Source organism: Cherax quadricarinatus, chromosome 20, assembly GCF_038502225.1.
Source record: "Cherax quadricarinatus isolate ZL_2023a chromosome 20, ASM3850222v1, whole genome shotgun sequence".
Lineage (NCBI taxonomy): Eukaryota > Metazoa > Arthropoda > Malacostraca > Decapoda > Parastacidae > Cherax > Cherax quadricarinatus.
In genome coordinates, this window is record NC_091311.1 from 7,894,873 (window position 1) to 7,906,635 (window position 11,763).

The window sequence follows — 11,763 nt, forward strand, 5'->3', positions numbered from 1 at the left end:
CCATGGTGAGCGAAAATCACATGACACTCTAACCCACAGGTCCACCAAACCGTGAAGGGGGGCAAAAATATCATGGGTTCGAATCCTTGGCTAGTCGCAGTGGGCCCTAAGTATGCTGTGGAGAAGGAGCATAGATACAAGTGAGATTCCACAGTCACTGCAAACAACGGATATAGCCCCACTCCATAAAGGTGGCAGCAAAGCAATAACTAAAAACTATAGACCAATAGCTTTAACGTATCACATCATAAAAATCTTTGAAAGAGTTCTAAGAAACAGGATTGCAAACCACTTGGACACCCAAACATGGGTTCAGAGCAGGTCCCTCCTGCCTTTCACAACTACTGGACCACTATGGTCTTGGATGCACTGGAAAACAAACAGAATGCAGATGTAGTATACACAGATTTTGCAAAAGCCTTTGGCAAGTGCAATCATGGCATAATAGCACACAAAATGCGTGCTAAAGGGTTAACTGGCAAAGTGGGCAGAAGGATCTTCAACTTTCTGACCAACTGAATACAAAGAGTAGTGCTAAACAGAGTTAAATAGAAAGTTGCCATAGTGAAGAGCTCTGTTCCACAAGGCACAGTATTCGCCCTTATCCTGTTCCTCATCCTCATATCAGACATAGACAAAGATGTAAACCATAGCACCGTATCATCCTTTGCAGACATTACTAGGATCTGCATGAGAGTGTCATCCACTGAGAACACGGCAAATCTCCAAGAAGATATAAACCAAGTTTTCCAGTGGGCAACGGAGAACAATTTGAAGTTCAATGAAGACAAATTCCAACTACAACGTTATGGGAAACTGGAGAAAATAATAGCTATGACTGAGTATACTACAAACTCTAACCACACAATAGAGCAGAGAAGTAATGTGAAGAACTTGGGAGTGGTAATATCCGAAGATCTCACCTTCAAGGACCACAACAATGCCACTATCACATCTGCGAGGAAACTGATATAATGGATAATGAGAACATTCAAGACAAGAGATGCCAAGCCAATAATGATACTTTTTAAATCACTTGTTCTCCATAGGCTGAAATACTGCTGTTCATTAATATCTCCATTCAAGGTAGGTGAAAGTGCAAATTTAGAGAATGTACAGAGAACCTTTACTGCACATATACGTAAGTTCAATGAAACACCTTAGCTGCTGGGAACGCCTGGAAACACTTGACTTATACTACAGGGACTGGTCCCTAATCTGCACACAGAAATTACTCCCTACGAAAGCAAAAGACTTGCCAGGCGATGCAACATACCCCCAGTGAAAAGTAGGGGAGTCATTGGTACACTAAGAGAAAACACAATTAGTATCCGGGCCCCAAGACTGTTCAACAGCCTCCCATCAGCCATAAGGGGAATTACCAATAGACCCCTGGTTATCTTCAAGAGAGAGCTGGACAGATTCCTAAAGTCAGTGCCAGATCAGCCGGGCTATGGTTCGTACGTTGGACTACGTGCGGCCAGCAGTAACAGCGTCGTTGATCAGGCCCTGATCCACATGGAGGCCTGATCATGGACTGGGCCGCGGGGGCGTTGATCCCCAGAATACCCTCCAGGTAGTCATAGAGGAAATAAAATCATGTTGGAATTATTTGACACACAACTTACAACCAAGTTACCCAGAAAATTTGGTGACACTACCGCAACTTACTCACCTAGGGAAGTAGGTATCATTAACTAGAGGTGCTTAAATGGGAGAGCAGGTATTACTAACCTGAAGTATTCAGCTGTGGAAGTAAATGTCACTAATTTGAGACATTCATGGGGTTAAGCAAGTGTCAGTAAGAATAGAGACCCACCTGGTAGTCAATAAGCAAAGTAACTAACCTGGTGGATAACCTCGTGGCTTGCAAGAGTTTATGTAGAGGAAGTAGAAGAGAAGAACCACTGCTATAATCAGCAACATCTTCAACGAGTCCCTGCAGCTTCTCTGTAGTAAAATTAAAATTAAAATTTATATATATATATATATATATATATATATATATATATATATATATATATATATATATATTTTATTATTTTTATTATCACACCGGCCGATTCCCACCAAGGCAGGGTGGCCCGAAAAAGAAAAACTTTCACCATCATTCACTCCATCACTGTCTTGCCAGAAGGGTGCTTTACACTACAGTTTTTAAACTGCAACATTAACACCCCTCCTTCAGAGTGCAGGCACTGTACTTCCCATCTCCAGAACTCAAGTCCGGCCTGCCGGTTTCCCTGAATCCCTTCATAAATGTTACTTTGCTCACACTCCAACAGCACGTCAAGTATTAAAAACCATTTGTCTCCATTCACTCCTATCAAACACGCTCACGCATGCCTGCTGGAAGTCCAAGCCCCTCGCACACAAAACCTCCTTTACCCCCTCCCTCCAACCCTTCCTATATATTTATTTATATAAAAATATATCTATACATATATATATATATATATATATATATATATATATATATATATATATATGCAAGGAATTCGCAAGAGCAGGCGAAATATACACAAACACTGATCTCTGGCTGAAGGAGACTCAAACCTACGAACCTTGGAACAAGGTACGCAGTGCTTTACCATTCTCACCACACTGGACCAATACCTTGGCGCCCAGCTTGCGCTAGACGTTAATCCAAGGCAGCCAGCTTTCAGGGAGAAGACTTACAGCTTTTCATCACATCCCCTGCATGCGGCCAGGGATCAGTGTTTGTGTATATTTCGCCTGTTTTTTTTTTTTTACACAGGGTTTGACAAGGTTAAGGATCCCTAGCTTTATTGACAAGCTATTTACAGGTTAAGGATTCCTAACTTTATTGGCAAGCTAAGAGCTGTTACCTACATCAGCTCATTTGAAAGCATTTTTGTTATGAGACATACAAGTAAGGAACAGGATGAAGTTGGAGCCATCTGTGGGCCAGCATTTTCATTTGATCAACTGACTTTATCTCACTGACATCATTATACTGTACGAATGTGTTCCATACTCGAGTCATCCTGGGTATATAGGATCTCAGATGGAGTGATGTTCTGGAGAAGGGTACAGCCAGAGTGAAGTTGCTGCTTTCTGCCCGTCTTGTGGCATAAAAGCTTGTTTCACGCTGTCCTCGAAGTGGATCCAAATGTGGTACTTTGACAATATTGGCCTTGTACATAACAGTAAGGCCACCCACATCCCTCCTATGTTGAAGGCTCTGCTGAAATGACAGATCTATCCAGGATGGGTCCAGGCGAAAGATGAGACGTCTTGCTCTGTTCTCTACTCTGTCAAGCAGTCGCAGATGAGAGGGGGGGGGGCAGGCAAACCAAGAAAGTGGAGAATACTCAAAGTGTGAGCGTACTTATGCCTCGTACAGAATCTTGCAACCCCTACTCTCAAGCTGATGCGAGATACGGCGAAGTGCTGTAAGCTTCCTGGCTGCCTTGTTTGCAAGATTTACAACATGGTTCTTCAGGCTCTTCACCGCACCAAGGAGCCCTTCTTGAAAAGGATTTGACAATTTGTCAGCATTATTTCGCCCATATAAGGGACACTCGCCATGTTAAGAGCAGTCTAGCCAGCAAGACTCTTGCAAGATCAACTGAGTGAGCAAAGTCTTGTGGTAGTGTTACACAGATCACACGCATAGAATCATGAATATGGGGCCAAGTCTTGTATCTCCGTGGTACTTATTCATGCTCGAATGATCTTCAGGGTGAGCAGGAGCAGGGATGCAGTGTTCAAACTACAAAAGTCATCTATGCTAGACATTAAACATTAAACAGTGACAAATTACCGTCGACGAGCGAATCTCGTGAACATGTGATGGAAATTCATGTGACTTGAAAAACTTTGTAACATAACCCAGCATGTTGATATACTTAGTGAACAAGAATACTAGTGTCCAACGAGCATTCCCATAACACTAAACGATTCAACATCATTCAGAAAAAGAGTTGATTCATCCTGCCTTCAATCAAGCCATCGATATGGCTGTCTTTTTTGGGTACAATACACACACCCAAACTCATATTAGACTGTTCACTGCAGCAGGTAGGTACTTATGTGAGGTTTGATAACCAGTAGACGCCATGGCATATGGGTGATTGCCCAAACACAGGCAAGACTCGTCCACTATTTCCAGGTGCAATACCTGCAATAAGCGTATAATATAGGTCTTCAGGGCTAGTATTAACCCTAGTTATAATCGCCTTATTTCAGCCCAGTGAGAACCCAGAGGATCAACACCGGAGACACCCAAAACTGTGGCTGCTGGAGTTATAAGCCAATAAGTGTCTTTTCATAGTCATCTATGGTCTTTAATGCATTTTATCTAGTGAAATTCCACATTTGGTCCTTCCCAAACAGGATAAAGACCACAAGGTCTTTAAGATATAGTGTAGAACCCGTTAGTCATAGAAAACGGGTATCAAGATCTCACAAAGTCAGACTTATTTGTGGTCCCAAGTCTTATTGTTTATGCATAAGTTATTCTTACTTACTTACTAAAGAGTGCTCATTATAGTCACTAATTACAAGACGAGACAGTCTCAATGATATATCGATCTTATTAAGGCAACTTAATTTATATACTGAAGCTTGCAAATCCACTGCCAGTGAAATTTATATATGTATGATGTATATGAAATGATAATATCTTACGAATCTGCAAATTCAGCAGGAACACTTCAGCATGTCTTCTGAGCTGGGCCATATGGGTCATCAAGACCGCAGGGTCTTATTCACTCATCAAGGGCCATGATGAGAGTATCAATCCAAGACCACTGGCCACTCAACATAATTCTGGTGGGCAATGAGTCAATAGGGTCTAAGGGCACGCTGACACATCATGACAAGAAATACATTACATAAAACAGCTGTTCGCTGAGTGGAGACACACAGGAGCGAAATTCCATTCTGACTTGGTGGGAGCATAAAGTCAAATGATATCAAACTCTCTAGGAGGGTCCCTTGTTAATTAACTCCCACAGGGTGGAGAGAAGGGGATGAGGGCAGAGGTAACGATGCCCGCCCCTTATTCAACAAGCCATTTATACTACCTCAACCATTAACTATTCGTTTACCGACAGGAAACTAAAATTAAAACAGGATGAACATATCCACTATAAATTTTAAGAACAGTGGGAGCTCAAGGTTAAATAAAATTATAACAGATTTAATGAATAGGTTAGGACAACAAATACGTCATCCCGCTATTCCATGGTAAACACAGGAAAACGTTTCCATACATGTTGTCATTCATCAATTATTGACGTAATGTCTATCGTTATATAAAAATAGATTATATTGTTCACTTAAAGTAATAATTATTTCTCAGACTGATCACACTTTAATGATAATAGTTATTAATGAACAATAACCTGAAAATGTTAAATATTTTTTTTCACAGTAACTCTACCTAACTATTAATGACATGATCGATTTGAAACACCATTGTTTCAAATATCTCTTTCTTCTTCACTGTTTCAACTTACTAAGGGGGGTGGGGGTTCCAGGCTATTTTTTTTCCTCATCCAAATTCTTTCATTTTTCAAGTTAAGTTTCAATAAGACAGCCCAAAAAACAACTGAAATAAAAAGATTGACTGAAAATATTTGGCAACAATGGTGGCCTAAATGGCACTACGAAACGTTGTTTGGGGACTTGATGCTGAGAAAACAATGCTAATCCAATATTCTAGTGAACCGAAATACAGGCCCGGTGGCCTGGTGGCTAAAGCTCCCGCTTCACACACGGTGGGCCCGGGTTCGATTCCCGGCGGGTGGAAGCATTTCGACACGTTTCCTTACACCTGTTGTCCTGTTCACCTAGCAGCAAATAGGTACCTGGGTGTTAGTCGACTGGCGTGGGTCGCATCCTGGGGGACAAGATTAAGGACCCCAATGGAAATAAGTTAGACAGTCCTCGATGACGCACTGACTTTCTTGGGTTATCCTGGGTGGCTAATCCTCTGGGGTTAAAAATCCGAACGAAATCTTATCTCTTATCTTACTCCCGCACAAATCCAAAAATATTTCGAAAAATTTTGTAAATGATGTACAGGGTAGGAGAGAGCACAGAGCCTTGGGGAACTCCAGCATGAAAGGTGAAGGAGTCAGAGAGACAGTTTCTCAACTTAATTCACATCGTACGGCCATCAAGGAAGTTGCATAGTAATTGTTTGACATTCAGGGAAAGGTTGAAAAGACTGTATCGAAAGCTTTCTCCACGTCCTTAGCAACCAGGGCCATTGTACATCCTTGGGCCTTATTGATTAGAATATAGTTCAGAATGATATTAAGTGCTGCTTGTGTTGAGCAGTGTTGGTGGAAGCCGAACTGTCGATCAATCAGGAGGTGGTTAATCTCTAAGCGAGTCCTTAGTCTTTGGTTAATGAGTTGTTCGAAAGTCTTTCCAAGGGTTTCTAGTAGACTTGAGGAGTGTTGAGAATGTGGGTGGAGGTAAGGGAGGACAGTTGTATGATAGAGTCAGGACAGATGATGTGTCTATGTGTGGATACCCAGTGTTCTACATCTTGTGTGTGATGTTGTGCAGCTGGGTCAGGAGGGTGATGGTGGAAAATATTTTCCCATATGTCTTTGAAAGCATGTGCTGCTTGTGTTGGGTCTGTGATGTTCGTGTTGTTGTGTGTTATGAGTTGGAAGTGTGTTGTTTTTGGGACTCCAGTAACCTGGATGAAAGCCCAGAATTCCCTAGGGTCCCGCATGCGGTGAGAGTAAGCAGCCTGAATGCAGACTACGGATGATGATGTTTCTCAGGAATGTGAGGTCTCTACTGACATGTGCAAATCTGTGGTGGTTGGTGGCAAAGTAGTGATGGTAGTAGAGGAGAAGGCGTTTTGTCCTTTCAGAAGGATGGAGGGAGTATTTGACAGTGTATTATTTTTTAGGAATTGCATTTTCAGCAGCTTGTGTTGCAGTCTTGTGTGAGAGCAATCTGTGTGTCGATGTCTGATGTAGGTCTGTTATCGAAGTTATGTGAGAGGTTAGTGTTGTTTAAGTGCTTTTTAAGAGAGTCCTAGTTTGCCCTAGAGAAGAAAGGAATGTCTGGAGGGAATGAGAATAGGGTTTGAAGAGATGTGATGGGTATGTGGTCTGAGCCGGAGAGGAGGCCTGGTGTAATGTGGTGATGAAGGTGGAGGCTGGCGCTATTTGTAACAATTATATCTGGTTTTCCTTGGCCCAAAGGGACAAAGAAAGTGTTGAAGTGAGGGCCGAGGTGCATACGGTGTTTTTGTGTGATTAAGTGTTTCAATTGGTTACCATGAGTGTTAGTGTATGTGTCATGGAAGTCTGTATGTTTTGTGGTTAGGTCAGCAAGGAGATAGACAGGAATGTTTGATTATTAAAGAGGAGGGTTAAGTCAGGAATGTTAATGTTGGAGTTAGGTCGAACATAAGTAGTGTAGATAATAATGAGACCGTGAAGACTTTAACAGCCAGGCTGTGAGGACAGGTGAAGGGGAGGTTTAGGAAGTCGTGTCGAATAGTGCTGTTCACCATAATCGCAGTACCATTATAGGGATCAGCACTAGACTGGCGTGTAGTGTAACCCCAGTGTCTGATTCACTGGGTGTTTTGCACACAAGTACTATTTAAAAGCAGCACATCAGGGGGTTCAGCCTCAACGAATTCAGCCAGGAGGTGCTTGTTCATTGTAGCTGCTTATATTAAACTGTGTGACCTTAAGAGCCATGGTCGGTGTTGTTTGTGGGGACAGGGTACAGAGGTCTGGCTAGTTCAGGTTTTGGTCCCATCCTGGTTGTGCCGTCTGCAGATGTCTCTTTGATGCAACAATCTTCAACTGAACTGAGCCTGTCGTGTGTGTCTGATGAATGAGAGCATGAGTGTTTTTGTGGTTTAATAGATTTTCAGTGTTGTTTCGCTCTATTCTGGTGTCAGTGTGTGAGTGTTCTCTGAAGCAGCATTTACTTCTGGTAGGATATCGGGAGGTGTGAGCAGTGACAGGTTGATTGGAGTCCATGGTGTACTTGAGATTAGATGGTACAGTGAAGGTGGAAGAGGAGGGGACAGAGGGAGCAGTGAAGGCTGGAGAGGGTGTGGCAGATGTAGAAGGTTCGGTGTTAGCAGGTGTGTTGGAAGGGGAAGGTAAGGTAGGTTCATCAGGAGTTGGTGTTGCAGATAAAGATGGAGGAGGGTTGTTCAGGGAGGGTGCGGTTAAGGTTGAGTGGTGGGTTCGAGGAGGTTGGGAGAGACATCTTAAGTTGCTGTCTTGGCGTGGAGGAGGTAAGGTGAAGTTAGAAGGGAAGGGAAGGGAAGGGAAGGGAAGAGGAGTAAGCCATTGGCTGAAAAGAATTCGTTTAGAAGTTTAGGGAAGTCGATATCAAAGTGTTTGGCTAGAATGACTGTGGTGTGTACAATAAAGGAGATCAGGTTGTTCGTTTGGTTGGGTACTGATATAGAAGACAGGGTAGTAGTGAGTCCTTTGATTGTGTTTGCATGTGGGGGGGAGTGGAGGGAGAGGTGGAAGGAGGGGAGGTAATTAAGGGTAGAGGTGAGAGAAGCTAGCAAAAGTGAGAGAAGGCTGGGAGTGGGAAGAGAGAGGGTTAGGAGAGTTAATAGGTTTGTCATTTCGTAGAGAGTGTATCCCTTGCATTTTTGGCATTGAAAGAAGGTAGCTGAGTGTGGTTGTAGGCAGTTTGGACATTTAAGAGGGTTGGAGCTGGTTGTCCAGTAGTGGTCAGGAGAGGAGCATTTGGAGCAGATTTGTTTTTTCGAGCAGGAGGATTTTGTATGGTGGGTATGTAGTTAGGCATAAAGAGGGAGGTGACAGGGATTATGTACATCTTGGCACGAATGCCATTCTGGAGGAGGTGTGTGGCTTCTGGTGTAAAACAGCGTATTTTGAGGACGTGAGAGAGGGAAGCTCTGTATATTTCTTCAATGGTTACGTTGTTTCTGTTAGCAAGTTCAAGTTTAATGTCGTTGCAGTCACTGTCATAGGCGGCCGAGATGGAATTGTCAACTTGCTTTGCGACCGCTGTGCTCCTGGCTCTATGCTCAGGAGTCCAGCTGATAACAAAGCTAGCCTCGGAAAGTTTAGTTCTCAGTAGTGATGAGGTTAATGAGAGGGACGTGGGTGACCTTACATAAAGTGCTATCAGCATCTTTGGAAGCTTCGTCAGGTTTAGAGTAAGTGAAGAAAAGAGTACAGTTAGCATTTGGTCGAGAAGCAGACATCGTGGGAACATACAGGGTAACAGCAAATTAAGTTAAAGTTAAGACACATGTGCAGCATCTGGATATCTTTATTGTAGACGCTTCGCCATCCAGTGGCTTTATCAATAGAGATTCTAGGACATAATTAGAAGACAGAAGAATTATATACAAAAGATGAGGTAATCAGTCCCTCAGCCTTGGACTGAGGGACTCATTACCTCATCTTTTGTATATAGTTCTACTGTCTTCTAAGCATGTCCTAGAATCTGTATTGATAAAGCCACTGGATGGCAAAACGTCTACAATAAAGATATCCAGATGTTACACACGTGTCTTAACTTTCATATTGTCGGTATTTTATACCTATCTTGCACAAGTTATGTTAAATAACAAAACAGCGGTGACGGCGTCAAAGAACGTAATGGTCTCAGTACAAAAGAAACTCAGCTGGGCAAGTACGTGTGCATGAGACACACACTTGCCTGGCTATTACCTTAAAGTTTTCTGTAGAGGCGTGTCGCAGGAGGCATCTAGACACTTGAAATGAAGAGGTGAGCTGTCGCCGATGGAGCACTGTGTATACCCTGAGCGGCGACGAGAGGCAACCCTATCTGTATGGCGTGCAAACGACACACTCAGGCTGAGGTGTGGAGGCTTCAGTCAACAACAGGAGTACAGAGGGAGACTCCCTACCCTTTGGAAGGTAGCCAGCGACGTATCAACCCTGTTGGTGAGGATGAAGACGGAGGTCCAGCACACTTCGGTCAGCAACAGGAGTGCTGAGGGAATAGTAAGTTTATTCAGGTATACAGTTACATAGATTATCATACATAGCAGCGTATGTGTAGAGAACCTGGAATAACCCCAAAAAGCTAGTGACTTATTTCCACTGGGGTCCTTTTGTTGCCTTATCACCATTATTACTAATAAAAATATGGCAGATAAATTATATAAAAATGACACCTAAAACAAATATAAAATATTGAGTAAAAGATGCTGCTTGCAGGGGCATCACTGACCCTCCACAAGAGGTCAGCGAATTTGCTAGCAGCTCTGAAGAACTGCTTTGGGGATATGTCAGCGTCCTGGTAGACGGTAATTTAATTGCAGATCCCAGGTCCTCTGTAGAGGTGAAGTAGCTGTAACTGTCAGCTCTGTCTGCAAGGAGGGGCGGTTGGTTGTTCCCACTTGGGGCTCTCCGGGAGCCTAGGCATGCACTGTGTGCACAGATGCTGAAATTTGAGGGATTGAGTGCACACTCTTTGTGGTACACCTGACAGTTGCCTCGCAATCGAATTCCACGGGACTAGCTCTGTAGTGGTAGTTCCTGGTAACCCAGCTCATCTTACGAAATCGCTGACATCGTGGGCATTGGAGGGGAAGGGGGGTTGCCTGCTGGGGCTTGAGGCTGGGAGGGGAAAAGTACAATCTACAGTTGGGGTGTCGCTGGGAGTTGGGTGGGTCAGGCGGGGGAGTTGAAAGGTAAAACTCCTGGCTCTCCTCAGGGTAAGGGGGTTATGGTAGGTGGGGGTAGGGTCACTGTACACTACACACGGGCATGTCCGGGGAGTGGGGTGAGGGGCACTTCCCAATACACGGATTGCGCTGTTTTTTTTTTTTTTTTACACAGGTTTGACAATGTTAGGTTAAGATTCACACTGTCCTGATTACCATAAACACGACATTTATTTCCCATGCATACCATGAAAGGTGTGAGTAATATGACTACTTAAAACCAGTGTGTTCACTCATCTTCACCTACACACCCTCCCCCCCCCCCGAGGCGTGAGGGGAGGAGGCACTGACTGGTCCCGACCTCCTTACTCTCAACACCCCATTGCTTCCCACACCATATGCCGATACGTATTCATTTTTAAGTTAAATGGACGCATGGCGCCTGTACTAGAGGTAGATGTGTTTATGAAGGCCTTTGGAAGTTTGTATATACGTGGCTAGCACTCACGCACAGTGGGTCGCGGCCATCATCACTCATCAGCCTTCACAATCTGCCCAACACTTTCACTATTTACGTTGAAACGATGCACTGGAATGTCTTGGAGGCTTCCTGCCCTTGAAAAGGCAATCAGCGACACACCAAACCTGATGACGAAGACGAAAATGAAAGGTCCAGTAAATACCACTCAACTGCAAGCCTCTCCCAGACCCAGGGATGGTGAGGCACTAAGGCCAAGAGCGCTACCGAGTCTGCACAAGGCAGAGCTACAGCGCGAATCATTTAGAACAATGAGCCCCTCAAGGGAGGTTCCTGCATGCTGGTGAGGGGCTTTTGATCTAGGGAATTGGATCTGTGCTCCAGTTCCCTGAATGACTTCCATTCCCCGCCACATGCGCTGTATAATCCTATGGGTTTAGTGCTCCCCATGATTATAATAATAAGAATAATGAGACTTATACCAGAGTGTTGCCAAAGTGTTAAGCTATTTTTCAAAGCGATTAACTCAATTTCCATAATTTTTCGATTTTTTTTTCACTCGCCCAGCGCGAGTCACTCCCTCCCCCCAACATATTAGCCTAGTAACAAACTATAACAAATTGAAGTGATAATACTTCCC

General features: G+C 43.7%; 1 protein-coding gene across 6 annotated transcripts in view; it reads right to left on the reverse strand.

The window, feature by feature from the left end:
* The window catches only part of LOC128703296 (methyl farnesoate epoxidase), a 71,074-nt gene extending 59,659 nt beyond the window's left edge, over positions 1 to 11,415 (reverse strand). Inside the window, exons 1-3 of one of the 6 annotated variants that reach the window (XM_070086874.1) lie at positions 11,329 to 11,415; positions 9,684 to 9,969; positions 1,848 to 1,950 (exon numbers count right to left, since the gene is read on the reverse strand). In XM_070086874.1, the coding sequence (XP_069942975.1) occupies positions 1,848 to 1,926 (79 nt within the window). In that variant the 5' untranslated portion in view covers positions 1,927 to 1,950; positions 9,684 to 9,969; positions 11,329 to 11,415. The other 5 variants (XM_070086873.1, XM_070086877.1, XM_070086878.1 and 2 more) reach the window with 5 other exon arrangements.
* Between the last annotated feature and the right edge of the window lie 348 nt (positions 11,416 to 11,763).